The sequence below is a fragment of the Capsicum annuum genome, chromosome 6 (genome assembly GCF_002878395.1).
Source record: "Capsicum annuum cultivar UCD-10X-F1 chromosome 6, UCD10Xv1.1, whole genome shotgun sequence".
Taxonomy (NCBI): domain Eukaryota; kingdom Viridiplantae; phylum Streptophyta; class Magnoliopsida; order Solanales; family Solanaceae; genus Capsicum; species Capsicum annuum.
In genome coordinates this window covers 167357793-167382605 of record NC_061116.1, presented here as the reverse complement: position 1 = coordinate 167382605, position 24813 = coordinate 167357793, and the positions used below count along the sequence as shown (strand labels likewise).

General features: G+C 31.8%; 1 protein-coding gene across 1 annotated transcript; it reads right to left on the bottom strand.

The window, feature by feature from the left end:
• Positions 1-19439: 19439 nt before the first annotated feature.
• Positions 19440-22198, bottom strand: LOC107873027 (alcohol dehydrogenase 1). The gene is made up of 9 exons (XM_016719728.2): positions 21816-22198; positions 21572-21708; positions 21214-21260; positions 20778-21103; positions 20616-20698; positions 20432-20507; positions 20235-20296; positions 20029-20124; positions 19440-19946 (listed from the first exon to the last, which is right to left on the bottom strand). Exons 1-9 carry the CDS (start codon positions 21850-21852, stop codon positions 19668-19670), a joined length of 1143 nt encoding a protein of 380 aa, XP_016575214.2. The 5' UTR covers positions 21853-22198; the 3' UTR covers positions 19440-19667.
• Positions 22199-24813: the final 2615 nt, after the last annotated feature.

Genomic DNA, 24813 nt, shown 5'->3' with positions numbered 1-24813 from the left:
ATCTCGTATGAGTGGGGTGTCAAAATTATAGGACCACCCTTGATATATTTCACCTATGTGAATGTGGAAGTAGGTCGATTTCTATAAGAATTGGGCTTATTCACAAAAACACTCATGAAAAAGCAGGATAGCACATGGTTGTAACGTGTTGGCTATTAAAGCTTATGTCAACACCTTGATTGTTATGTGTATGTAGTGATTTTTTATTTCCCTTAAGTGGTCATAGTTCAAGTCTGAGACCACTACTGACTCTAGAGTAAAGTTTATTGTTTTACTAAGTGAAGGCTCAATGCAGAGCACACCTTCATTAATACGATCCAAATTGGCATCAATGCCTTTAATAATATAATTCAAGGCCAACACAAGGTATTCCAAGCCATGACTATCTCAAGGATTCCAAGACATGTTTGGAGTACCCTTGTTAAGCTCTCACGAGAATAATATCATGTGTGGATGATAGCTTAGAACGCAGGAGAAGCTATACTTGAAGATGTCCTCCAAAGGAGCGTTGAGAAACACCGTATTTGGATGATAGTGTAGGCTTCGGGAGAGCATGGGCGCCCATAGCACTGTTTGTCTCTTCGGTTACTTTTGGCCCAATAGCATTTAAGGTCACTTTTGCGCCCATTTTGTAATAAGTAGCCCATGGCTATAAATAGCTAGCTTTCCTTCATTTGTACTTAGTTAATGAATGATGATGTTTTGAATACACTCGAGAATGTTTTTATGGAAACTTATTAGGAGTTTCATTGATTGTGTGAAACGTGGGTTACTCGGGACCATTCCCGTGAGGTCCTCATAGGAGGTTGGTCTTATGATATTTCGATAGGAAGGTCTTCTGGTTTAATATACCCTTAGGTTGTCCTCTCTTTATCATTTTGTGTCAATCTATATATCCTTTACTTTATTGTCTAGTTTTCTTTATTCAACATGTTTTCGTCTTTCGTATCTTGTTGACACCTAATTTTTGCCCTCCACTACTGGATTTATTCTCGAGATTCTTTAATTTTAAATAAAGTTACAACATTTATCTTATCTAAATAAATTCTTTCAAATATTTGTCTAGGTAATTTGGTCATTTTAAGTAGCAATTATATATTTTTGCATTCATATATACGAAATCGTACAATTTTGTTAATTAAATAATTATTTTTACAAAAATTTGAATTTTAATTGAGGGTTGTCTCAAAAATTAATTCAAGTGGTTAAAATTTTGTTTGAAAATAATTTAGTCTCAAAAATAATTTATTTTGAAAAAATATTTGTTGATTTTATCAAAATCAAGAAGCTCGAGATTAAAGAGGTATTGATTCATATCAAATTTTAATTTAGTTTAACCAATTTATTAAATTTGGCCATAATTGAATTTAAATTGGCCACAATTGCAATGCAATTGGTCAATTGAAGTTCAACTTGGTCAAAATTTAAATAAATAGGATAAATCCAAATTGAAATTAGGGAAAAATTCACAAATAGCATACTTAGCACCTTAATTATAAGATTCATAGCAACACTTTCATAATTAGATAATATAGCAAGTTGTATTTTGTTGTAATGCCCCAATTTTCTAAACCGAAATGCTACACGGTGCTCATGACCCCGAAGGACCACAAGCTAACCCATGACTGATATCTGTACCTGTAAACTGCATAATATCTCATAAAATATGCGGAAACATGAACTGTAAGGACATAAGGTTCAATACTAATACATGTTTGAAAAATATGGTATATCAATACCAAAAAGGAATATAAATACTGAAGTCTGAACATCTAATCTGACATCTAGTCCAAAAGCCTCTAACTGAACTGAATAAGGAGTTGATGGGACATGTTCCCAACTAACTCCAACTACTGAAATAAAGTGAAAACTGAAATAAAAATAAAATCATCACGTCCTCGAAGGATGAGGACTCATGTCTAACTCTGCTGCTGATCCTGGAATCTACTGCTGATTTGGAGCTCATGCCTCTGAACCTATGGTGTAACATAAGAGAAAGCACCATAGCACAAATACGTCAGTACATCTAAATGTACTGAGTATACGAGTGAGGTAGGCTAAATGAAAAGGGTTATATGCATGAAAAATACTAACTGATATAAACGTGAGAGTACATACATGCATACGTAACTATAACTGAACTCGTGGAGATACTGACTACTGAGTCTGAATACTGACAATATGAGTATACTAATAATGAGATTCTGAAATACTGATTTTACTGATATTGATATGTAAATCACTAATAAGTGATGGATTTGATATTGTATTACTAAATACTAGGAGACTAATACTATATTACTGATAAAGGAATAATTATTTCTGACAGTTCGAATTATGAAGAACTGGTTTGATTGACTGTATCTGACAGTCCTGAAGTTGAGTACTGATAGCATGAGTGCCGATAAATTTTATGATTGATAGCATAAGTGACTGTATCTGACAGTCCATAAATCTGAAGGAAACTATCAGAGTTCAATTCTATTTCTGAGTTGACTGTATCTGACAGTCCTGATATACTGAAATCTGAAGAACTATCTGAGTTCTTTACTAAGACTGGGTAGCTATAGCTGACAGTCCTGAAATCTATAACTGAAATTGTGGGAAGTAGTTATCTAACCAACATGCCCCAAATATGCTATAATAGCTAAGCTAGGGTCCAATCTCTGCCCCGACTAGAGGGGTGTCAATACCGCGCCACTAATAAGGACAGCTGTGAGAACCCTATACTGGCAGGTACTCAAATGAGAACGGTGGGAACCCTAAACTGACAGGTTAAGCCACCTCATCAACCCTAATCTGACGGGTTAAAATGTCTCAACCTACGCTGGCTACGTAGTTCTGGAACACAAGGATGACTTCTAAGAATCACACCCTGAACTGGAGGGTGAGTTCCCATCCTTGGGTTCTCTCGGTGCTAACTTCTACTCCCATCTGAAGGACACTGAACTGAATAACTAAGATCGAACAACTCAACAAATTGAACAATTTGAATCAAGTGTATTTTTTTCTATTCGAGATCAGTTTAAGCAATAAGTTTTTTCTGATTCAACGATCAACACTAGCTTCTTCTGGAAAAAAATTTGAAATTCAAGTTTCTGTTGAAAATTTGTGCTTAAGTATTGCTTAAGGTATTCAATCGAATTATTTTTTGTGATTATACTTATTTTTTGGATTGTGTACTGTAAATTGATCATTTATTCTATTGACCTAATTGTGCTGCTTCATTGAAACTTTTAACTTCGTTGAAAAATTGTGCATAGATATTCATCATAAATAAAATGCAATTTACAGTTTATGCTATAGTAATTGAACAACTAGAACAATAACTTATCAAATTTAGTTTTTCTAAGCTGATCAAATTCTATTTTTTTTAGTTTTTGCTTGTCGAAATTTGAGAGTATATCTGTATATGTGTAAATATGTTTTATATATGTTTTAGTTGTGGTCGAATATGGAAGTTCTGCATTTATTCGTATTTAATGTTGAATACATGCTTTTTCATTGTATTCATCATAGAATAAGTTACTGTTGGTTTTAAGTTAAGTGTATCAAGTGTTTTGTAAATGTATTTTTTATTATTGTTGTTGGCTGCTAAGAACTGATAGAACAAAAAAATGATAGAATTTAATTTTTACCAGCTGATGGAATTTTTTTAAAAATGTTTTGATGTGTTTGTATTTTACTTTAAACAAGTGTTGTGTAAATATATTTTTTGATTGTAGATGTTGTTTGTGTAACTTTATTTGCAATTAAAACTGAAAAGTGTATGTTGTAACAATTGACATATGACAAATATGTATATTTATTTATTTTTGGTTAGAGCAGATAGAAATAGGAAGCATACCAGTTCTTGTAAAGCACTCTGGTAGGTGGACATATAAAAAAAATTATGAAGATTACGTCATTGATACTATACTGATGAGCACAAAGACACCATTCATTGAGCTGCATCATGTTTTGACATCTCACTAAAATGTGGACTTAACCAGAAAACATATTCTAGTGGAATATCAAATCATCGGTAATACAGGGCAAATACAAATACATAATGATATGGGTTTAAAGATTTTTATGTTGCAGAAAAAAAAGATACAAGACATGAATTGTCTTTCATTATATGTAAGCATTTTGGAGAAAGTTATAGGGAGTAGCTTTGTAAGTTCATCTTTGTGTGTTGCTGAAAGAAAAATCTTCTATAACAACGTGCAAACAGTATTAAGTACATATAACGAAGGAGCTTTGGAAAGAAGAACATCAACTCATATGGTGGTTGTGGGGCTAAGGGTCACAATAGACATTCTTGTAGGAAATATCGCAAATGATACATTTGTTCTTCCGTATTGTTTCTTAAAACTTTATTTTTTATAATAATAAACTAATTTTTGGAGTTAATACAATTATGTATCATTTGATAACTGAACACAGTTAGATCTGAATATTGCACATGTTTATGTTACAAAAATCTGAACATTGCATATGTATTTTTGAATTGAAAAATGTTAACATTGCATATATATTTTAAAGCTAAATACATATGCATATTAGCTATGTTCCATATTTATTTTTGTAATGTTGAATCTTAACACTCCATATGTATTTTAGGTTAAATACATTTGATTAATAATATATTTGTATTTTTTAGATAAATATGAAGACTGAATATGTATTTTTAAACTAAATCTCACAGTAAAAAGTAGTACTGCATAAAATATTCAAATTAATCTTTAATTCAAATACTCATTTATTTTGATAATAAATGAATAAATATTAAAATACATATTAGGTATGCTTCAGATGTATTTTTAAAATGCTTAATCTTAACACTACATATGTATTTTAGGCTAAAATATATTTGATGTTTACTGCATATGTATTTTTAAGCAAAATATAAACACTGCATATGTATTTTTTAACTAAATCTCACAATATTAAGTAGAACTGCATAAAATATTTAAATTAATCTTTAATTCAAATACTTATTTATTTTGATAATAAATGAACAAATATTAAAATACATATTAGGTATGTTCCAGATGTATTTTTCAAATGCTTAATCTTAACCATGCAAATATATTTTTAGGCTAAATACATTTGATGTATACTGCATATGTATTTTTAAGCAAAAAATGAACACTGCATATGTATTTTTTAACTAAAACTCACAGTAAAAGGTAGAACTGCATAAAATACTCAAATTAATCTTTAATTCTAATCAAAATTAGACACACTTCAGAACTGAATTAATTTTCCTCAGTTCAAAATAAGTACTACTATAACCTACAATTAGAACTACTTCAAAACCTAAAAATTCATTTGTACAATCAGAACCTACATCCATACACCAGTTTCTTAACTATCCAAAGTAATAAATCCATCAACCATTATACATCAAAAACTTCAGTGACACTAGTTATTCTACTTTGCCTTACAGGCCTCAAGGGTGCTTCGATATCACTGTGAGCATTTGCTGCTTATTTTTGGATGTCATAGTCCCACAAAAGTGCAGCATATCTTTTACAGAGTACGTTGGGGTCAAACTCAGTCGAAAGAAATTTATGACCGTAAGAAAGGCACTCCGCATATGTAACCATATAGATACCACAATCCCTACAAAAAAAATTATTAATAAATAAAATATATTTTGTACAAACTTACAATTTTGGTATATGTATATTAAAATACTTACAAGTTTCCACTCGGTTGTTGAGGTAAATTCTCTTCAAATAAAACATCAAACATATCTGAGTAGTCTTTGTCTTTGTATCTTGGATGATTTTGAAGATCAATTCCTTTCTTATTGTAGAAATCACAAGCTTGGAGACACAAGGGGATAATCTCAGCTAATTTCTCGATCTTAGCAAGAACAATCGGATAATGACCAGATGATTCATATGAATCATATAAGAATATGCACCTCTCTGAGAAGGACAATACTATGAGCACCCAATGATGTTTTTCCTTTATATTGACTGGAATATAAATGTCTTTCACTGTACGCCATGGCACAACAACATGCAAACAAAACTCATTGATGTATTCATTAAGATGGGTCTCCTGTCCTCCCGTCGTAAGATTTGGATCATCCACAGTATAAACATCATGAATAGACCTAATTATGTTCATAAAGTTGTAGTCTACTATGCTGAATTTATAAGACCTGTTGGGGTCATACTTCGACTTCTTCCTCAAGTAATAGAAGTAAACATCAATTTGCTACAATAATTAACACTACAAATCTTAGAACATTCAAACAATTTTTATACTAAATTATCATGTGTATGTAATATAAAATACATAAGCAATTTAAAGTGTAATGTCTAAGATTTACGCATTTCTAATTTCATTTGTAAACAACATTAATATACAGACAATGCAAGAAAAATGAATATTCAACAGTATTTGATTTAATAGAAATTCATATGTATATTAATAAGTTATATATGAATTCTTAACACAACATTTATAAAATAATAAAAACATAGTAAAAATACATATGTGTACCTGCATGTGTATTTACAGGTAACATAATATGTATTTTAAGTAGTGTTTCAACTGTAAAGGAAAAAGTATCAAAATAATATACTAACTGAGTCTGTCCATGACTGATTAGGAAACCTCATTGTGTAGAACCAGTTTTTATCTTCAACCGTCTTCACTCGGAAATGCATCATTGGAATAGCTGATTTACCCTTTTTGTAATGATCCACATTTCCCTTTTTGTTTTTTTTATCAGTAAATGCTAAATCATGAAAACATCATGGAATTAAAAAAAATAAGTTGAAACAGTTCAATATAAATACCTTTTAGCATGAACTTTTAGAAGGTCAACAGAAATCCAATCCATGAACTTCTTGACAATCTTCGTATCTACTATCTCATCAATCGAGTGATAAACAAATGGATGTTTCTGGAGGAATATACGTGTGTACCCTGCTGAGCTCCCTATATAGTTACATAATATAAAAATGTAATTAATAAAAACGTATTTGCATAACATATTACATTGAAAACTATATATATAAGTTAGTGTACTTACCGGCAGCTGAACCAAACTTCATCGTGTATGGTGACTCCTTGAATTTAGATGATCGTCTAATCCTTAACTTTTGAATGGGAGCTTGAAGTTCACGATTAGCATAGGGATGAACAATGATGCTTTTACTACTGTAGATATTCAGACTATAAAGCCGCTCATCAAGGATTGTGTTTTGTGAATCAGGCCAAACTGATTCATCCATTTATGCATCAGTGGTTAGTTCTTGTATTTTAGGAGGTGTAATTTTCTCCTCCGTACCAAGATCAACCTCTGCGTGCATCTCTGATTTTGAGATCAATCAAATATTCTCTTTGTTTATCTTCATAAAATGAAAAACAGTTTAGTTTGTTCTGACCAAAATAACTCACATAACCTCCAAAATATGTTCATTATACATACTTTACAATGATCTTCAACAACAGACTCGAAATTTTTATCATTTAAATGTTCATCAATAGGTTCTTCTTCAAAGGTTGCCGATGGATGTGTGGTAATGCTTTCTCTCCGGTAGGTATTTAGAGTTGGTAACAACTCATCTGGGATTGTAAACTGCGAATCAGACAAATTTGTTTCATCCATTTTTTCATCACTGATCTACAAAAGAAATGAAAGAAAATAGATAATTGTCCTCTGAATTGTTAGGATTGTTGCATCACATAAATTTAAAGTTCAATTCATTATAGATACTCGACCATCATGATGAACAATCTTCTCAAAATATATATACTCCAAATTTATACTTTGAAGAAGCTCATCAGGGATTAAATATTGAGAATCAATTTCAACATTTGTTTTATCTAGATGCAAATCAGTGCACCCCTTGCAAACAAGTAAAAAAAATTAAAGCATCATCAAACAAAAATTCAGTTGTATATGTTTATAAGGTATATATATAAAATTACATATAGCTGCTAAAAATACAAAATTACATATGTGCACTCAAATGAAACAACATATGTTACTTATTATTTACCTTTGTACCATCCTGATTTTCACCCAAATTCTGATCAACATTTAGACTGAAATATTGTGGTGATGTTTCGGCACCAACATAATTCATATGTTGGAGTTCAGGATCTTTATCTTCATATTGTTGCTATAAATATAAATTCAATAAAATATTAATACTTGAGTTCACTTAATATGTATATACCAACCCACTAAAAATACATATTGTTATAAACATCATTCTCAAAATATATACTAATATACAAAACTAAAAACAAACTATTTTACATATTATAATATTTTCAATCATACTAACAATACATATTCTTATAACAGAATACTCACAAATACATATGTATTTTTGAATACACTGCATGTGTATTTTTTGAATACTTTGCATATGCATTTTTTAATATACTACATAAGTATTTTTGAATACACTGCATATGTATTTTTTAATACTCTGCCTATGCAATAATAAAAATTTTACCTTTCTTTGTTCAAATGCTTTGAGCATCCGATTGAACTTCTTTTTCACTAATCTACGAATTCCTTTAAACTCTTGACGAACCTATTTTCATACAAAATCATTAAGCATAATTTTTTTTAATGTAAAACAAGTATTTGTCAAAAAACTTACCTCATCACGGAATGCATCAAAAACTTTCTTAGAAATAAAGGCTTCTTTCTCTACATTACTCTCTGATTTTGACATGGCTTCTTCCTCTATATGACTCTCTGGCTTTTACTGTATCGGAGGAAAAATAACTCTAGCTGTTTGCTTGACTTTCTTCATTTTTGAAGAAGTTGCCTGTCGTGTTTGAATTGGCTTGAAAACTGGTGTCTTCATTCCAGCTGCCTTTGCAGCACGAGGAGTTGGTGTCCTTTTTTGGGTATGCTCATCAACAATATTGACTAACTTTTTCCTTGACGGTTTCTTCACTGCTAGGGTTGATGAATCAACCTTTTGTTTCTTTTTTGAATGTTCATTGATCTGTTTTGGTGGTAGATCCTGGAAGTCATCATCCGAATCAACTGAACGTTCATCTTCAATTACATCCTTCTGTGGTATTTGAAACTTTGCCAATTCTATTTGAGTTGGCTCTATATTCTTAAATACAACTTAGGAATATAGATAAAATATGTTAAAGAATCTGTTAAACAATTGTAAATGAAAAAGTATACATGTAGACTATAAAATGTATATTAATGTATATGTATTTATTAACAACAAACCTTGTTATCGTCATTGAACATAGCATTCATCAAAAACTCAAAACGTGATTGAGGTGCATTTGTCTTCCAATTTAATAATCGGAGAATCTGATTATCAACCTTCGATGCAATCTTTGGTGGGACATTTGAACCACACTCGTAAAGCAACACTTGAATAGCTAGTGGCATTCCCTGAATCAAATAAAATTTACCACCAGCTTTCAACCGGTTGTTCAAACTTCTCGCTAGATCCTCAAATGATAAAGTACCCCATGGAAACTCCTTATATCTTTCACTGTCTACCAAATTAAAATGAAGACGGGGTATAACCACAGTTTCAGCATTAGATAATACAAAAAAATGTAGGAAATACAGAATTGTAAACTTCTCAGCATCTTCATCATTGTTCTCCCCCCAAACTTTCTCCATGAATGCTAGAAATAGTTGTCTTTTCTATATAATTTTTGCACTATTGAAATACTTCTTAACAATCCTATTTGGTACACCCTCGTCAAAAATAAAGTCGTACTTATTAGACACACAATTCAATCCAGTAACGATAGCAAAGTTCCTAGGAGTAAAATTAAAAGAGGTGGCATTAGAATGAATGACTATCCCATAAGAAGAACTATCCTTAACCTCAAGCGTCATAACACATTTGCACAACTGTGCCTGCACTACACATTCCTTCTTCTTCATGAAATAACCAAAAATGATATTGTTGCAAAACTTTTTATATTGCTCCTTGTTTAATATAGCATGTATGCTTCCATCAATATCATTGTCACTGTACGAGCACATATGTGGTGCAAATCTTGAAAGTTTTCTGATAAAGAATATTTCGTCACGTATCACTTATACAAAGTAAAACTACAACTTCTTAAACTGAAAATAAAAATTCAAATCAGCAAAAAAATACATATAACACGCATATGTATTTTTATCATTCCAAAAATGCAACCAATATTGAAAAATACATATCAATTATACTAAAAATACATATAGCGAAAAAACTTCTTAAACTGTAAAAAAAATTCAAATCAGCCAAAATAATACATATAACATGCATATGTATTTTGATCAAACCAAAAATGCAACCAATACTGAAAAATACATATCAATAATACTAAAAATACATATATTCAAAAGACTATTCATGAGTAGTTAATATAACAATATATTTTCACAACTATACTATCATCTTCACAAATCAGCTTTCTACAATCCCTAAAAATAAATATCATCAGAACATAAAAATACATATTAACTACTTGAAAAATACATGTAACTCCCAACTTCGATAACATCTTTACTTAGAACAAAACAATACTTAACAGTCAATAATCCCAATAAAAAATACATTAACAACAAAAAAATACCTTTTTCTCACTATGTTCTTCAGATTCATCAGCAGAAGAGTTCTAAACATCGTCATCAACCTTACTTACTTCTTCAATTTCTTTAGCTTTCCTTTTCTTCTCATATTTTTTAATTTTTTTTTTCTTTGTAGGAGTTTTCTTCAACCGTCTTTTTTTCAAAATTTCAATCATCTTCACTGGGTCATTGTGAAACTTCGACCTAATTTCCTTTGCTCTACCAGATTTCTTCGACTATATAGAATTTGAAATAACTTTAACTATTTCTTCTTGAGTTAATTCAAGACTAAAAGATAGTGCATAATCAGTAGCAACTTTACACCCATGCCTTCCTCCTCCTTTTCAATAACCAGCAAAAACAGCGTTCCAACAAATAACTCACACACAGCAAACCGACATCAGTAACAAAACAGATACGCTGTAACACAACAACTTCAAACGGCAAAATTCATAAACAACATCGACAACAATAATTTCAGCAGCCAAAAACAACCCTAGCAAACCAATTCCAAATGACCCGAATCAACAACGTCGGTGCAAAGACCAAAAATTCAGCCAAGCTAACCTCTCTCTCCATCTTATCCCTGCATGTTGCAGACCTAGAGCCCTCTTTTTTGACTTTCTTGCTCAAGATTGTGTGTTACAAAACTCAAAATCCAATCCAAGTCAAAAGAGGTCTATTCAAATCCGAATTTTAGGGGATGTGTTCCTCCATTTTTGAAGATGAAAAATCAGTATCTCCTCCTATAAATAGAGGAGATTGAGAAGAAGAAAAAAAAAAAAGAGAAAAGGAGGATTTTTGGGGAAAATTTTGAAAATTTTGAAGGTGCATTCCTTTAATCCCAAGTAACCGAAAGTCCATTGAGTTCATCTGAACTTCATCACAAATCGAGCTAGATTCAGATTTTTCGAAGTCGTCGTTACCTCGTCGTCCCATTCGCTGCCCGAAAAAAGATAAACTCTCCTCCCTCTTTTAGTTTTCTGTTGTGGTAGTTATTGTTTTAAGCCGCATAAAATTTTTCCGTTCTTTCAGTATAGTGGTAAAATAGTGATGTTTGTGGTTTTGTTGCTTATAGTGTTTAGGTTATTGTCGGTTTTCCTTTTTCCCTACGATCATGTATTCGGTGCTATCGTTTTATTCATGTGTTGGTTTAAGACCTAAAACTCTTGAAGTTAAGCCAGGTGGTCTAGATAAGAATGATGGTTCTGTTTCGTTTATACAATATGTTGGTGGTATATGACAACTACTTTCAACTTGAAGATGTTGCCTTTTTTGTTTGCTCGTAGTAAATTATCTTTTCCCCTGTTTCTTTCTTCAAAGAAATGGACCTGTGAAAAAGAAATTTTCTTTTCCTTTCCTTTGTTCTTCCAGTACGAGAATGGTGTATGGTTTTTAATATGAAGTTTGAGGGTATTTTGTTTAACAATAAGAATAGGATTGCATATGCCCATACAGATTCCTTAAATGTTTTTGTCTCTGTAAAGTTCAACAGTAGCCAAAGATTAGATTTTTCTTTGATAATAATGCCTTAGATTCAAGATCAAAGTTGAATAGTTAATTAATGTTTTTGCCTGTTCATGTGTGGTAGCTTAGCCTAAGGTTGTGTTCTTATTTGTCTTTCTCATGGAATTGGGTCTATGGTTGTTTATTCATTTGAATATTTGAAGGGAGACGAGTCGATGCTAGGATTATTCCGAGTGTTAGCTAAGACCTTGAGTTGAATCAATTATATTCTTTACTTGGTGCCTTTAAGTTTTGGAGTTCTTGAACCTCCTGTTGTTTGAATTAAAACTATGTGAACTAGGCGTAATTGAGGTCTTAACGTTGGCGTTACAAGCTGGTAACTTCAATTTCACAACTTATGCTGGTTCCCTGCCCATCAATACTATCTATAGTCATTAATTAGGTGATGGCATAATTGACCTTTTTTAAAACCTTTGTCAAATTTCTGCTCTCGGTGTATGTTAAAACTAGGACATGCACGTCAAATCTGATAAGACCCATCAGATTTTCTTTCTTCTTGCTGTAACCATTTTTTTTTTCTTGTTGTTGACCTTCATGATACAACTTTGTCACGGGCTTATGGGTGCACTTATACTACTGTTTTATAGGATCTTTTGTAGCATAACAAAGTACACATATATTGTTGTACGGATATCCCGAATAAGTTTTCTTCCTTGCGATTATACCTAATAAGTTAATATACTTTGGTTATAAGTTCTGAATGTTTGCTTATTTGATTGGTATGGTCAAGTAATTTTTTTTTTATTCTACTCAATTATATTCTGGAAATTCATTTGAGAGCCAACTTAATAGGGTAAGATGATGATTTAAACTTAAAACTTGATTCACGGTGTGTTTTTAAGTTTGACTTTTTTTAGAAATTAATTTATTGGTTATCTTTGGTCAAGATAATTAAAATGGTACTCATTCGTTTCTTTTTGTTGTCTACATGTGAAACCCATTTGAGTCCGCGATGGACTCTTTTCCTCCACCTCTGCATCTTTTGCATCGCACTTTGGTCCAACTCTATCGAGTAAAGCATCGTACAAGCCCGAAAATGGACTGAGAGAGAAGAAATAAGGCTGTATATGCGTGTATACAGCAGATATACAGCAGTGTACATGGGATATGCAGTGTAAACCGAGGAGGTGAAGTTGGGATATGTGTGGACTGGAAAACATGCATATATGGCTGACATACAGTCTGATATACATCAGATACAAAAACGGTGGGAAAGAATAGTTTCTGTATACATCTGATATACATGAGAAAATGGATTGATAATCCATTCAGTTTAGGCCCAAGAGCTGGACAGCCCAGTAATGGTCCAAAAGGGCCCAATTTTTACTCTTTCTTTATTCTAAAAATTACACAAATACACAACTTATGTTTTTAATATTACAAAAAATCCCAACTCTCTAAACATATTACAAAAATACCAACATATACACAGAATACTATGTATATGTCGGCTATGTTATGTATATTAATAGGAAGAGAGAGTAAAGTAATTAAAAAAGTGGGAGAAAGTGTAATTACTTCCAAAAAGGTGGTATTTATGTTATTTACACTTCTTTATTTTCTAAGTCTTATTTGTATTTATTTGAACACTAACTAATTAATCTAGATAAACCCCCTAAAGTGTCACCATTTTATTTTATCATGATTTTTGGTCAATTCGTTATTTTCTCACCTAACTTGTCTCGTCTAAATTAATTAAAGCGGTTCTTTCAATTCTTCGTTCTAAAACTTATCTTAAAAGAAAAGAAAAAAAATTGTCAAGCATTTTATTTTATTTTTTTATATGTAGTGTTTGTCTTGTTCATATGACTCATGGCCTACTTGGGTTAAAGAAATTTTCTCCGTATCAAAAAAATCAAGTCTCTTCTGATTTTTTTTTACTTTCCCTAATCGATAAAATACTTTTAACACGATATTCCCTTAACATTCTTCAAATGTGTTATTTATAAAAAAAATAGATTTTTTTTAAATAATAATAATAACAATAACAATATTAATTATGTATTTTTTTTAATCATAAAAACATAAATTTATTTCCTTCTTGAGTCGGTGTGCAACATAGTTTGAATGAATTTCTCTTTAATTAAAACATTTTCATAATTTTTTTTAAAACAATTATGAATTAAGTAAAATATTTCTCAAGTAGAATATTTTTTGTAGTATTTATCAAAAATTAACCAAAAATTAGGCAGAATATTTCATAATTCTTTAATATTGGATTAAGTAAAACATAATGTAACTTTTTTTCTAATTCAGGTAGACTATTTCTCGTTTGAACAAATTAATGCCAATTTTAAACGTGTAAATAAATAGTTTTAATATTTTAAAAAATCAACATTTTTCATAAAGTTAGTCACCCTCTTTTAAGTTAGTCAAAATATGACCTTTTGGTGAACTGTTTTTAAACGGGCACTCCTAAGTGCCTTAAAAACCTTCTTAGCGCGTTGATTGAACCCCCTTACTCAGTTTCTCTAATTTCAAAGATTTATTTCTATTTTAGATTCTTTGAAATTTCTTTAAGTTTTTTTTGATATTTTTTATAAAAATTAAGTGGTCACTCTGTAATTTCTTTAAAAATATTTCAAAAGATTTTCTTGAATTTTTGAAATAGTTTTAAAAAGTCAAAATCATTTTCCTTAAAATAAAACCCGAAAAGGAATAAAACATATCTTGTCTCATATCATTTGGTATCAGAGTCGAGCTTAGGATCGTTTCCATGATTCTAATCTTGGGTTTGTTATCTTAAAAATAAAATAAAAAAAGTTATTGTTCGCGTTTTTTTGGGTTTTTCTATTTTGAGTTTTTTATTTTGTGTCATTTTTGAGTTTCTAGTGCTATATTTGTGTTCCTGAGCATTATTTGAGTAAAAATTTAAAAGTTGAGCTTATTTCGGGTTGTTTTGAGTCATCCACCATTGTTGGAGCTTGAGTTGAAGAAACTTGAGGTGGGTTTCTCAAAATTGCAGATTAGTTGGTTATAATTTGAGATTAAAAACGTGTGGGTTGTACTCGGAAGGTTGAAGTAAGCTTGGGGTTCGAATTTTATCGAATTTTTGGTTTATTTGGATGAGGGTCAATTTTTTGATGTTCTTCATATATTATTGAAGAAGAACATTTAAAAATAGTGTGTTTGATCCAAAAGAAGCTAAGAAAGAGGTGTGGTGCCTGTTTATTTGAAAGAATATTCCAAGTCTTCTAAAGAAAGAAAGAATCAAAAGGCATCAAAAAGAAATATTATCAAGGAAGAGACAAAGGGGAGTACAAACAAGGGGGCCACAAGAAATTCAAACTTTCTTGAGCTTGAAAGATCAATTGAATGGTTCTAACTCCTTGTACTTTTCATCCACAGCAACCTAACAACACCTCAAGATGGAGAAAAAGCAAATTGAAAAGTCCGTTGGTGATTCTTCACGACTTGACGATCCTACACACCGTTCCTTCACACGATGAGTTTTCAACTAATCTTTGGATTGTTGAGGTGATTCTCCACGTTTTTGGTGAATCCTTACACAAGAATTCATAAGGAAAGGATTGGACATGAGATAGAACTTGTTAAGGGAGACAAGTAAATTGAACAAATCGTCAACTTGAGGCACAACTCAATTCAAATCAGCTAATTAACGTAAGCTCAATTTTTTATTCCTAATTTCTTTCCTTGATTCTTATACATCTTTTCCTTAATTCTAAACACTAATTAACAACTAGTAATCATCCTACTTAGTTGCGAATTAATTTTGAGTCCGTTTTCTTTTCTTTTTCTTTGCGTGCTTTTCTCATTAGCTCTTGATTTGTCTCTTTGTTTTCGAGTCCTTTAGTTTAATCGAGCCATTCTTTCTACTAATAATCGATCCATTGGTTGATTAATTGGTTATTGAGTCTATTTTTTTTTCTATACTTTCTTGTGTGTGTTTTTATTGTGTCTTGTTCGTTGAGTCAAGTCATTTAACTATCAAATACATCATAAACAGTTACTTAATTTCTTCTCAATTGTGTTAAGAAGCTGTGGGAGGAGTAACTCTTGATACCCACTTGGAGGTAATCCTAAGACTGAGGCAAGATATGAAGGGCATGAATTAGAAGTTGTTGAACATCGATTGTGAATTGAAAATGATAGATGGTAGGTTGGCAAACATTGAGGAGAATTCAAAGGCTTCATATCCTAGTTCTCAACCCCATGTTCAAACTCTCGCAAAACTACCAAATACGACACAAGTTCCATAAATGATTATACAATCACTCCAACTCTAAATTGAACAAGGCAATGCCTACATTGACCCTTTACTACTCACTAACCATAATACTAGCATTTTGTCTAGTATCATTTCTCCTCTGGTGTAGGATCATGAATCATCACCTTCAAAGGAGAAGACAAGAAGAGTGACTCATGAACATATGCTTGAAGGTCACACGGAGCTCTTAACAAAGGATTCCAAACTTGAGAAGTGTGATGGAACGTCATCAAAAGTTTTGGATTTGAGGTCGAACCCTCTTCAAGAGGGGGAGGATGATATGATCCAAATTGGCATCAACTCCTTTGAGCATATAATTCGAGGCCAACAGAAGGGATTCTAAGCCATGACTATCTCGAGGATTTCAAGACATATTTGGAGTACCCTTGTTAAGCTCCCACGAGAACAATATCATGTGTGGATAGCGGCTTGGAGCGCAGGAGAAGCTATACTTGAAGATGTCCTCAAAAGGAGTGTTGAGCAACACCGTATTTGGATAATAGTGTTGGCTTCGAGAGAGCATGGATGTCCATTGCATTTTTTGGCTCTTGGATCACTTTTGGGCCTAATAGCATTTAGGGTTACTTTTGGGGCCATCTTGTAATAAGTAACCCATTGCTATAAATAGCTAGGTTTTCCTTCATTTGTACTAAGTATGAATGATGATGTATTGAATACACTCGAGAGTGTTTTTATGAAAACTTATTAGGAGTTTCATTGATTGTGTGAAACGTGGATTGCTCGGGACCATTCCCGTGAGGTCCTCATAGGAGGTTGGTGCTTGTGATATTTTGATAGAAAGGTCTTCGGGTTTAATATTTTCTTAGGTTGTCCTCTCTTTATTATTTTGTGTCAGTCAATATATCCTTTACTTTATTGTCTCGTTTCCTTTGTTTTCTCGTGATTTCGTCTTTCGTATCTTGTCTCGTATCATTCATTATGTATAATAGTCTACCTTCAACTAATTTGGTGAATTACTCTCTTAATTGAATATTAAAATGAGTGAGGGAATGTTGGTGTATTTTAATATTACAATTAAATTGCATGATAATTTATGAATATTATAAAGTGGAGAAAGTGGTGACCATTAGTTTGTGATAACTCTTGTAGCATCTCACTTTAGTGATCCATAATTCTACCACTTAATATCTCTTTACTCTCATTATTTTTGTGTATTTAATCTCATGAATTAGTGATAAGAATGTGGGTTTTGATTCTTTGATTGTTGGATGAACTTGGCCATCTACATTCTTGTAATCTAAATGGCCATTATATTAGTTCTTGTAACATTTAACTCATTATTCTACCTCTTTAATTAAGTCGTGTAACTTATGTAACAACTAAACATTCATCTTACTCACTTAATATTTCACTACTCCATCATTTACTAAATGAAAGAAATATACACCTATATAAAGAGTGTCTTCTTTCTTTGTGTAGTAAGAAGAAATGAGATGAGTTGTAGTATATTGTGAGGTACATGGAAAGATGATAAGTGTGAAAATTATATTAGTGAAAGAGAGAGTTGAGACAAAAAAATTACTCTAAGTCTTCAGCTATATTTACTATAAAAAAGAGAGTAACTATATTAGTGAAAGAGAGAGTTGAGACAAAGAAAATATTCTAATTCTATAACTATATTCACTATGATAAAGAGAGTTTTAATATGTTGAAGGAAGGTGATTTTGTGGTGGAGTTTTGGACTTTTCAACTAATTCGAAGTTGTTTGAGTTATACATTATTGATGGGGTGTTGTATCTTGTAGGGGACAAGTCAAGACATATACTGCTGGATCGGTGTAGATAATGCCACAGTACGCTTGAATCTCCTTAAAGAGAGTGAGACATCTGCACCTTTGTCATGAAGAAGATTATCTTATTTTCTTCATTTTTTTGTATTTTCAACTGTAATTTAATTATTGTGGTATATTACACAACACATGTCATAAATGTCATAGGTAAAACTAGCGGAGAATAAGTTTATCCATGGAAAAAGGTCATCGACGAAAGAAATTAAGCATACCTGTCGTGTTGGTTTGCATTGCAAGGTGAAAATCGAGGAATTAAGACTGCATTGAAGCTTGATGCTGAGGGGAGGTTCCTATATTTTTTTCATAGCTTATGTAGCTTGCATCAAAGGATTTCAGAATATGAAAAAGGTTGTAGCCATTGACGATACAATTTAACGGGTAGGTTTAGTGGTGTTACGTTGTATGTTATGGCACAGGATACAGACATAACGGGTAGGTACAGGGTTCAATTTTACGATGTATGTTATATTTAGTGACATCTGTATAGTGGACAAGGAGCTCGATGATGCTTAGACTTTCTGTTCTCAATATTGTTTGACGTTGGTGGGGTTAGTAGGTGGAATCCTAGCAAAGTAAATCTCCGATAAGTTGAATGCTAGAGCTGTAATTACTGCTAGCTTCATGTATTAATTGTGCCTATCGCAGACCTAATACTAAGGCTGCAAACACATTGTGAGCAACCCTTGGGCGTTGGTAGCAACTGCAGTTTCCGCTGACCTGGGAACACACAGCTGTTTGAAGGACAAGTTCATAGCTACGTACTTGCAACTGTTACTGCTATTATTGATGTAACTGGCTCAATCGATGCTGCTGTCAAACCATTCTAATGGGTTACATCTGAGCAAAGTGCTGGAATGCAATTTTCATAATGTAATTGTAGCCGATCAGGTAAGTGGGTAGATTTAACTTTTAAAAATGGGTTCTCAAGGATCATCCCGACTCAGCTGATCTTGAAGTTTGGTTGCCATAAATTGTGATACTGGTTGCATTCTTTTATTGCTTTTTTGTGTAATAATCCAGATGCACTTCCCACCTTGTTTGGAAATGTCCAAATTAAATCAGAAATCAAAATCTCAGCGAATCTTGTATACAAGTTAACATGAGAATATGAATCCTTCTCAATTTTAATTTGGCCTAGTAAATATACTTAGCTCTTTGTCTGCAATACCATTTTATTACTGTTATGAAGCTTCTCTTTTTACAAAGTTCACAGGGGAGGAGAAGACCTCAACAAGTACACGTCAATACGAAGTTCTAATAACTATTTATATATAGAAAAGTAGTTGGCAGCCCCTTACTAAATACTAGAGAACATTCAACATTACTTGCTAAAAAGATTCAAAACACAAATTACAATTTATACAAGAACAGAAATAGATAAGGCATTGCAAAGGACAAAGCATATCTGTTAGCTAGCAAAGAGCAAGAAGACTTAATCACCAAATCACCAAACAAACAAATGAAAATAAGACGATGAGGAATTTATTGGTCTTTTATAAAAGAGTAGCACGCGACTAGAAGCTTGCTTAGTCCTCCATGGTGATGATGCAACGAAGGCCTTCTCCTTTCAACATTAAATCAAAAGCCTTGTTGATTTGAGCAAATGGGAGTGTATGAGTGATGAACTTCTCCAATTCAAGCTCCCTGTTCATGTATTTCTCAACAACAGAAGGAAGATCCGAACGAGGCTTGTAGTTTCCAAAGAAGGTTCCTTTGAGAGTCCTTTCATTCAACAAGTTCATAGGGTGTGTCTTGAACACAGCTTCTTTATGGGGTACTCCAACAAGAACAGCCACTCCCCAACCCTGAAAATAAATTACAAGTTTCATCAAGATTAATGTTGTAATAGAACATATAACTAAGGAAATTTTGATGACAGAAACATACATCATGAACACATTCAAATGCTGAAATCATAGCATCAATATGGCCAGTACATTCCACACTCCTATCGACTCCGCCATCAGTCATCTCAGCAATTATCTGATCATATGAATCAAGATTCAAGAAAAGATGATCAGCTTTTAACTGACGGCTTTCTTTTTCTTTTTTTGGCAAAATGATTCATTAGGAGAAGTAAATAATACGAGTACCTCTTGAACTGGTTTACTATGATCCTTTGGATTCACAAACTCTGTCACACCAAATTTCTTAGCTGTGGAATAGAGGTAAAAATGGACGAATGAGTGGCTTTGTGATGAGACAAGTTATAAGGAAGGAATTAAATAAGATACTAGATCAAGAATGTTGAAGATTCAAGTGAAAAATATCAAGGCACATGTGTAGGTACCTTGCTCAAATCTGCTAGCATTTAAATCAACACCAATTATCCTTGACACACCAGCAATTCTTGCTCCTTCTGCAGCCTGATCAAATGGGATCAAATCATTAGTAAGATTAGCATACATATGGGAAATAACAGAACAGTAAAAAATAGATCATTGAAAGTTATTTGCAATGTGGAGAATACTCACAGCAAGGCCTACAGCCCCTAGTCCAAATATAGCCACACTTGAGCCTTTTGTTGGTTTAGCAACATTCAAAGTTGCACCAAGGCCTATAAAATAATCATATCAATCAACAGTTGAACCATTTAAATGAAACTACAACATAATTTATCGTTGTTTCGTCTGTACCTGTCGAGATTCCACAACTAAGGACACATACTTTGTCAAGAGGAGCAAGGGGGTTAATTTTCGCGACACATCCAACATGAACCACAGTATATTCACTAAAAGTGGAGGTCCCAACAAAATGGTAAATGGGCTTCCCATTGATTGAAAATCTTGATTGTCCATCATGAATCATCACTCCCCTGTCGGTGTTAATCCTTAAGAGGCTACACATATTGCTTTCTTCTGATTTACAATGAGAACAATCTTTGCATTCCCCTGTAAAGACAGGAAGAACATGATCCCCTGGTGCAAGTTCTATAACTCCCTCCCCAACACTCTCCACAATCCTAAATATCCACAAGAGAAAAAATCAAGAAAACAACAGAATTCAGTACCCTTTTGGAAAGACAATAAATGATGAACTTAAATCAATCAATTGAAACAACATAATACATACCCTGCTGCTTCATGTCCAAGAATTCGAGGAAAGACTGGATTTTGGCCCTGAAATTAGTCAGAGGTACTTTTAAAAACAAAAATTGATTCACCTGTAACATTTGCCTACAACAACAATAACAATACCCAATGTAGTCCCACAAAATGAGGTCTGGGGAGGGTAGCGTATATGCAAAACTTACAGACAGAGAGGCTGTTTTTGAATCAAGAAAAAACAGTCCAATATAGTTTAGGAAAAGAACTAGCAGAAGTACAAGAAACAAGAAACAACAGATAATAACAAAAACAAACAGAAACAAACTATAACAGAACAATACGATGACATGCAACATTTGCTTAAATTAGGGATTCTTTTTTACCTTAGCTTCCCAGAAGTAGACATCAGTATGACATAGAGAAGTGTAGAGAATCTTAAGACGAACTTCCATTTTTTGTGGAGGTGCCACTTCCACTTCCTCTATCACTAATGGCTTCCCAGCCTCCCATGCCACAGCAGCTATAACACAGATTCATATTACTCGAAAAATTACCACAAAAAATCTCCCAAAAAAATATAAAACTGAATTTCAGAATCATGGAATCAGTACTATACAAATATCATACCTTTGCAACGAATGACTTGTCCTATAGTGCTTGACATATTTTCTTGATTTCCTTTACTGATTATAAAAAATGAGAACTTTTTTTGTAGTATAATAGAGAAAAACTTTGGTTGTTTATGAGTTGATTTTCTTGATGTGTGATGAGGCAGTGCAATCTGGGGGTATTTATATCTGAAGTTCAAGAATCATGAAATGAGAAAAGTGAAATACAATAAGCTATAGTAAAACCGTTTCCATTTTTTGGTCACTGGATTTTCGAAACCGGTTTTTGGCTGTTTGTTTTGTGTTAGTCATCGAGTTTCTGTCAACAAAGTGAAGGGTGGTGTGGTGGCAATATTCCAAGAGAAAAGCAATAGTAATACAATCTTGTTTTCCTTTTTTTTTTTTTTTTTTTTTTGTCTACTGCTCTCTTCATCTAAAAAAGAACGATCTAAATTTGACATGAAATTTAATAAAGTAAATTTTTTTTTAAATTTTTATAATCCTAAATTAAAATTATGTTAAATATAACAAAATATTTTTTAATTTTGTAATCTTAAACATGTTACATATAAAGTTAAAATTAAAATATTATAAAGAGATGATACTCTATTTCACCTTTGAACTATATCTAAAATGGCTTAGACACACCTCAATTTAAAAGATGTTTTATTACTCAAAACTAATTAAAAGTGTAATTTTGATACCCTTAGTGTCTACGTGGCACATACATGGTACAACACGATCCATGTAGATATATGTGTGTGCCACGTAAATATTAAATGTGTCAAAATTACATTTTTAATTAATTTTGGGATAATAGGACCCGTTAAATTGAAGTATGTCTCATCCGTTTCGAGTATAATTAAGGTAAAATAGGATATTTTCTGTAAAAAGGGGGTTATGACTTAAAAGAAAAACAGAGAGAGTATCATTTATTTATGCCAAGGGATGTTTTGACCCAAAAATAGTACCAGTATCTTTTTATTCAAGTTGTTTTATTTCGGAACCTCCGGAGAAACTAAGAGTCGTTACAAGATAGTCTCGCTCATAGCTCGTGTAATAGCTAACAAACCTTTTAGGTAATTAAGTTCAGTGTGACGAATTTAACTGGGAATGTATTGACAAGAGGAATTGATTTCTTATCTTTTTTTATGGAATTCTATCTGTTGCACCATTACGAATATATTAAATTATACTGTATAAATTACCAATATAATTTTTCAAATTTTTATTATCAGCTTATCAAAAGAATATCTGCAAGTCAGTGGAGAATAGTAAATATTAGGCACCATAATAACACACAAGCAAGTTGTGTAGTAAATTATCGGTTTGGACTTTGGATTTGATATTTTCTTTGCCTAGTGAGAATTGTTTTGCTTAATTCTTTTTCTTTTTTGGTCAAACATGAATTCATCTTCAAGAAGTCAAATTTAACTAATTTAAAATTGTGAAAATACTGGAAATTTTTGTGTGTAGAAACAGTGGAAACACATTAAAATTTTTTTTTTTTTAATAGATTGCTCGATTCATCTTTGAAAATGCAAAATAAGAATTTGGTATCGGAGAGAAAGTAATATATGTTAACACATTCTCAGCTTTATTTTCAAGTAAAATACTCAAAAATTACTTGAAAATATTCTCATTTTACTAATCAAGAGTTTATATACATAGTTTAAGCTAATTACACATACAACTTTTTTTTTTTTGTTTTCCTACCTGGTGTTCAGTACCCACATTGGAGCCCCGACTAATCCGAATCGTGCGCTACAGGGTCCATTTTAGAGGTGACGCTCCCAACAAGGTTTTCTCCATACCCAAGACTCGAACTCAAAACCTCTGGTTAAGAGTGGAGTAGTCCCACCACTACACCACAATCCATATTGGTTTATACAACTTTTCTTTCTTCACTTAAAAATAAGGTTGGTTTCTTTCCTTCCCCTCTAATCTTTCCTTTTCCTTTTTTGAAGTTATAATATCCCTATAACTAACTTGAATTCTGAAATGTATATTATTTAATATAAACCTATAGTATAAATCTTCTGATATGATCATCACAGTTTAATTTGTAATTGTCAGTTAATTATAAATATTTATCAAATTAATAATTAATTATTTATAATTTATTTTTAGTTACCCTAAGGAATCATTTGGTAGAGTTTATAAGAATAATGTAAAATATGGTGTATTAGTAATGCTTGTATTACCAATGCTTATGTTAGTTATGCTTGTATTTTTCTTATGCAGTATTTGGTTCGATATATTAAAAATAATATGAATTACATAATTTCTAAAAAACTTTTTTTTTTTACATAATACCTGCAATATATATGATGAAAAGGATGCGAAAATTTTTTTTAAGGAATAATAGTGTCTTTAAGCATGTTAATGCATGCATTAGATCCATTGCATTACTAATGCCATGAATTTTGAAGTATTAATAATACACACATCAATACACAATAGAGTGTATAAATAATGCAAACATTAGTTATGCATAGAGTAAAAAGATATACCAAACAAGGTACTACTAATACATATTAAACTAAGGGTGAAAATCATTTTCACCCCTCAACTTTGATTAAAAAATTAAACTCCCCCCTTAAAATTGAACAATAATCATACTATCCCCTTTATCCCATGCAATGCAATGTCCATTTTGTCCTTATCATTTTAATTCTACATTTATGTAATATCTTTTTATATTATATGTAATGGATATTTTTTTAACATGGATATTTATAGCATTTTATTTAAGTTTATTAACTTTATATGCAAATTAATACGTTTTATAAATTTATCACAAAATTCAATGTTATTTTTTAAGATCGTTATTTTAGTATTATATGTATTGAAGAGTCGTTTGGAGTGGGTATAATTATAATAATTCAGAGATAAAGTTCATGATTATTTATCCTGCATTTAATTAGATATATTAGGTAATCACAAAATTATTTGTTGCACTATTTATACCACAGTGATGAGATAAGTTATCACGCATACATGTTACTACAACTTAT